Source organism: Danio rerio, chromosome 3, assembly GCF_052040795.2.
Source record: "Danio rerio strain M-AB ecotype USA chromosome 3, GRCz13ab, whole genome shotgun sequence".
Taxonomy (NCBI): Eukaryota; Metazoa; Chordata; class Actinopteri; order Cypriniformes; family Danionidae; genus Danio; species Danio rerio.
This window is the reverse complement of record NC_141023.1, coordinates 995,386-1,001,649: the sequence shown is the minus strand read 5'-3', so window position 1 is coordinate 1,001,649 and position 6,264 is coordinate 995,386. Positions and strand designations below refer to the sequence as shown.

Here is a 6,264-nt window from a genome sequence, read left to right as displayed (position 1 = left end):
AGAAGAGTTTCAACACTTCATCCACTGAAGAGAATGGAGAGTTATTAGACTACAAAATTAAAGACAGGACACTTTATTTACAGCACAGTTTATTATATATATATATATATATATATATATTAACATTAAACTGGAGTGGAAAATGTGTGTGAGGTGATGAACATCCTGTGAGTAATCTAGTGTGTGTGACGTGATGCTCATGTTCACTTCAGGGTCAGTGTGAGTGAATCCAGCATGAGGATTATTAGCTGAGAGGTTCTGCTCCATCTGTCCAATAACACGTCTCACTGAATTCAGATCTGCTGGATCTCCCCTGAGACAGATTGTAAGTGTTTTCACTTGTACATAAATATCCTAAAAGCTCAGTATTCTGCTCACAGATATAAACAGATCATTTCCCAAAGATGGGTTGCAACTGGAAGGGCATCCGCTGCGTAAAAAACACGCTGGATAAGTTGGCGGTTCACACCGCTGTGTCGACCCCAGATTAATAAAGGGACTGAGCCGAAAAGAGAATGAATAAACAGATCAGTCAGATCATAGTTTCCTCACAGCAGGTGAATCTGCTTCAGAGATGATCAGATGTGCTCCAACATGAGGAATCAAGACTGAAGACACTGTTTCTGTGTGTCTGTGCATTTAATGCATGAGCTCTGTGCTGATCACACTGTTTATATGTGCTTTATAGTCTTTTAAAACTCTTTTCATACACTTAATTTCTTTAATTAGTTTTATTCTTTGCTGTTTTAATTGTTTTATACATATTTTGTGATTATTAAACACATTCTCTTATGTAAACTGATATTGTGCAGTAGATGTGCTGATATAGAGACCTGGTGTTTTCAGAGCTGTGATCTCACTCTTGTGGTTTACTCCTGTTGTTCTTAGGTGTCAAAACCGAGTTATTTTTACCACACTGGTTTCACACACACATTTCCCCACACACTCCAGCTAACCAGACTACACATGTGTTAAAGTCTTCTCTTGATGTAGGTTTTCTGAGAACACAGATGTGAAGCAGGAACACAGAGAGAGGACGGACAAACAGATAACCTTTATTTGTTATTGTAAATGAATTTTAAACTGACCGAGACTTAAATGCAGAGAGCGTCTTCTGAGCACAGGTATCTATGCCACATGTGTTGTTGAAGAGTTTTGTTAAAGGCCACTGGCTCTGCCCAGATCCAACAAAATTACTGAAAGAATTGTGACTGTTATAGGAGAACCTCTTCTTAACGTTATCAACTCTTCTCTATCTCTAGGCCTTGTTCTAAACCCTTTCAAGGGCTTTTATTAAGCCTATTATTAACAAACCTGAAAACCAGCAATCTAGCTAAATACAGGCCTACTTCAAATCCTCCATTTCTGTCTAAAATACTAGAAAAAGTTGTTTCTACTCAATTAAGCTTCTTTCTGCAGATGAACAATATTCATGAAGTGTTTCAGTCAGGTTTCAGAGCTCATCACAGTACAGAAACCGCATTAGTGAAAATAACCAATGATTTACTCTTAGCTGCTGACCGAGGGTGCATCTCGCTATTAGTTCTGCTCGATCTTAGTGCAGCATCTGACACCATCGACCACAATATCCTCATAAATCACTTAAAGTCTACAGGTGTCCAGGGACTGGCTCTACAATGGTTTAAGTCATTCTTAACTGACCGTTACCAGTGTGTGAATATTAATGGACGCCTTCACAAGTCAGCCCAGTGCAGTATGGGGTGCCTCAAGGATCAGTTTCAGGCCCTTTGCTGTTTACAATCTACATGCTGCCACTGGGAGACATTATTAGAAGACATGGGATCAGCTTTCACTGCTATGCAGATGATACTCAATTATATATTTCAACTAAACCTGACGAGACGTCTGAACTGTCTAAACTAACTGAGTGTATTAGAGATGTTCAAGACTGGATGACCAACAATTTCCTTCTCTTAAACTCCGACAAAACAGAATTATTACTTATTGGGCCTAAATCCTGCACACAGCAGATCTCACAACTCAATCTACAATTAGAGGATACAGAGTTAGCGTTAGCTCTACTATAAAAGATCTGGGTGTCATATTAGACAGCAGTTTAACTGTTGATAATCATATATCCCATGTCACAAAAACTGCCTTCTTTCATCTGAGAAATATCGCTAAATTACGAAGTATGCTATCCATCTCTGATGCAGAAAGCTAGTCCATGCTTTTATGAGCTCTAGGCTGGATTACTGTAATGCTCTATTTGCTGGCTGCCCAGCATCCTCTATTAATAAACTTCAGCTACTACAACATGCAGCAGCCAGAGTTCTGACCAGCTCTAGAAAATATGATCATATCACCCCAATGTTCTCCTCCTTACACTGGCTGCCTGTTCAGTTTCATATTGAATTTAAAATATTACTTCTCACCTATAAAGCTCTAAATAATCCTGTTTATCTAACCAACCTTCTGTCTCGCTAACTCGCTCTTTAAGATCTCAAAACTCAGGGCTTCTGGTAGTACCTAGAACAGCAAAGTCCACTAAAGGAGGTCGAGCCTTCTCCTTTATGGCTCCTAAACTCTGGAATAGCCTTCCTGATAATGCCCGAGGCTCAGACACACTCTCTCAGTTCAACACTAGATTAAAGACCGATCTGTTTAGTAAAGCATACACGTGGTGCATCACCTAACAGTATGAAGCATGAGTGTGCGCCACACAGGTGAGCTGGCTTGACAACCACCTGTAGGACACACTGCTCCTTAATACAACAGGCATTGTGTTAGAAACTCTCATATGCTTTACATGTTTGTTTCTATATTTGATTATATAACTGCTATTTTCATTTATAACACTTCATTTCTGCATCTTGATTCAATACACTATCAACAGCAGCTACGCTCATTATTTTCTTTATTCTCTATTTCCACCTGAGGATACTCATCCTGAGGCACCTAGAGGCTATGCAGCACCATTGATGGGATCCAATACCTGTGGAGAAATGATGCCAAGCTATCCATAATCCTGGACCAGGCCGTATCCTGCGGTGATGCTGTGGTGTCATGGAGGAATGGAGAGCATGAGACTGATTCCTGAAAGACCACAGTGACAAACGAGTCCCGCATTGTTTCTGTGGGCCAGCCTGACCTCCCGCCAGTGACCGACTCACACCTGTGGTTCTCATGATGGATGTCCATCTTCTCCAGCTTCCGACGTCTAGACTGCAGCTCCACACAGGAAGTTTGGCCAGAAGAATAATGGTCGTGCCCAACAGAGCCTGGTTTCACATGAGAGTGAAGCATCTGGTGATTTACTAGCACTGAATTTAGGACTTATTAAGACCCTCTCAAACTTTGAACATGATTAATATGTTTTGTGTTTACCCATTCTACAGTGATGCAAAGCTCATTGATATTCAATTATTGCGTGGTCATTCAAGTGTTATTCAAGTGTCTCACATACAGTGGAGCATCATCAGTGACAGTATTCTCTAAGCTGTGGACATATGATCTGCCTTGTGAACCTCACCTTATGTCTGAAGCTAACAGAGGTCTTTTCAGTGGAGCAGATAAAATACTTAGAGAGGATCTAATGCACATGAACATTTCCCAAAGTGCAATGAGACGTGCAACATGTTTGATCAATGCACTGGACTTTGTCTTCCTATGGACTGAATACCATCACAGATGGACACAAATCCAACAAAGCTGATTGCGGATATTCCTGAGCAGCCACTTGAGCACAAGCTTAACACCATATCCCTACACCTAAAGACACTGTAAAGTTCAGTGATGTAACTCTATCTTAATCTTGAACCTGCTTTTAATGTTTGATTTCAGGTGATGGCATTGCTTCTACAACCAGCATCATCGCTCGCCAAAGCCATCCAAAGACTATGATCTTGTGGCCCCTTAGAGACTGCTCAAATGTTTCAACCTGAATCACTTTGCTGGATCCTCCTTATCCTTTATAACAGGGGTCACCAATCCTGGTCCTGGAAGGCCGGTGTCTCTGCAGGGTTTAGTTCCATCTTGCCTCAACACACCTGCCTGGATGTTTCAAGTATACCCAGTAAGACCTTGATTAGCTTGTTCAGGTGTGTTTGATTAGGGTTGGAGCTAAAATCTGCAGGACTCCGGCCCTCCAGGAACAACTTTGGTGACCACTTCTCTATAATCTCCCCCTCATTCTTCATCATTTAGATAAATGCCTGCTCACCGATTGTCCTAATTCTACTTCTGAACATCTATTCTTTAAGCATAATGTTCCTCTTTCAGCAGAACATTATAGGATTTCTAGGGATTAAATTGTGCAAAAACATGCAAGCCTCCCCAAACCACTTATACCCATAATTTATGCTTCATCAGCACAAAAGATGATGTAAACAGACTCAAATAGGGTCCTTACAGAATTTTATTTATTTACAGAAATATATTAGAAAAACATTGGAACAGTCACTGTCAAATTCATCTTTAATCTACAGAAATAATTACAGACACTGACAAACAGTCACTTAAGTGTCTAGAGAATCTGTCATAATGTTAAACTCTAATAATATAAAGACCAGAATGATGAGGAAATACATATAAACACAAAATAAATGAATTGTATTACACAGTTAATGATAAAGTAAACATTAGCAAACAAATAAACAGCACAGGGCAGCTCAGTTCTCTATGAGTGTAATCGCAGTTCATGCTGTGCATCATTTCATGTTGTTTTTTACTGACAGCATTGAGTAATTTGGCTGTTAATAAAAACAAAATACAATATTTGGAATTATTATTATAATATTTTTTTTGGCAGAGGATTTCTTTGTTTGTTTGTCTGAGCAATATCTGGCAACACTGCACCATCTGTGCTTAAAAATGAACAATAATCAAAACAGAAGCGCGAGGAGAACACAACCAGCAAAACAAGAATAACCATCATGATAATGTATGTACAACACTGTCAAAGACCATCAAAACTGCATCATGACAGCTCAGTGTTCAACAACTAATCAGGAGAATAGCAGAAGTTCATCAAGCATTCATATACAGGCATTCATCATTCATACAAGAAATCTCATTTAAGAAAATGATTCAAGCTAAATGTTGCTGTTTTCCTACTTAAAAGCAAATCCTGGCGATGGCCATCATTATACTGGTTTAAAATCTCATATCCCTGTAAATGATCTGTCCGTTTATCAAAACTGTGTAGATGAGAAGAGCAGAGGAGTGTGTAGACTGAGCTGAAGCTGCTGCTGGTGTTGTGAAGAGCGCTGGAGTCACTGCTGTTTAATCACACAGAATGTCTCTGCTTCAGCTTTAGCTGTAAAACATCAACATTAGCTCTGATAAATCACACTGGACAACATGACAATCACAGTAGAACTAGTCAACACACAAGACAACTCCAGTATTGCCCACTATAAAGCACAGAAGTGATCAACACACAGATCAGACCTGCTGTAGAAGATCCTGCTGGGTTTGGACTTTGTGGATCTTCACAGTTTGTGTTTCTGATCTCAGATTTACTCATTTAGTGGATTTTTAAACAGAGCATCTGCAGCGCGAGAATGAGAGATGAGCCTCCTCATTATTTACTTTCACTTTCACTCTCGTGGATAGGGAAACGTGTTGTACACAGACATCCATTAGTCTATATATAATTAATTTAGTTTGTTAAGCGCAAAGATTTGTGTCAAAACTATTTCTAAATTCAGTTCTAATCTCCAGCAAACGAATAAATGAACAATAGTAATAAAGTGTGGTCAAAATACTGAGTTATATCCTAAAACACATTCTGCCCTATATGGTGTAAAACCTGACAGGTGGACAAATCTAAGCTTGTTTTTAATAAAACAAATATAAATATGAATATAATAAATAATACAGCTAATAATAATAACATTATACAAAAGCAAATTGTCATGAATAAACTGAAAAAGCCGAAGGCATGGAGGCGGTGGTGTTTATATTGATGTAGGCTAGAAAATAACATGTTTTGTAATGTTTTAATCCTTTAATTATTTTTCATTTGTACAGATATTTCTGTAATGCTGCACATCCTGTGTGTTTTAGCACAACTAACACGCTCTGCACTGGACTTTACACCTCCTCTCAGCTGGTCTATTGAACAGTCTGTTATAGTTCCTCAAAATAGCAAAGCTCCAGCGATGCGCCTTAACACACCTCTTACCTGGACTGAAAGACCATGAGTCCACAAAGTGGTGCAAATAGATTTGCTATATTAAAACAACACGGCGAAATATGGGAGATTAGTGTCTGAAAAGAGCAACACGTCATAGAAACACG

At 39.1% G+C, this 6,264-nt stretch overlaps 1 protein-coding gene across 3 annotated transcripts in view; it reads right to left on the bottom strand.

Moving 5' to 3' along the window:
• Positions 1-4,362: 4,362 nt before the first annotated feature.
• LOC147845351 (uncharacterized) overlaps positions 4,363-6,264 on the bottom strand; it is a 68,268-nt gene continuing 66,366 nt past the window's right edge. For all 3 annotated transcript variants that reach the window (XM_087243611.1, XM_087243610.1, XM_087243609.1), the window contains one exon: positions 4,363-5,278. In XM_087243611.1, coding sequence (XP_087099737.1) covers positions 5,235-5,278 — 44 coding nt within the window. In that variant the 3' untranslated portion in view covers positions 4,363-5,234. The remainder of the gene's footprint in view (positions 5,279-6,264) is intronic.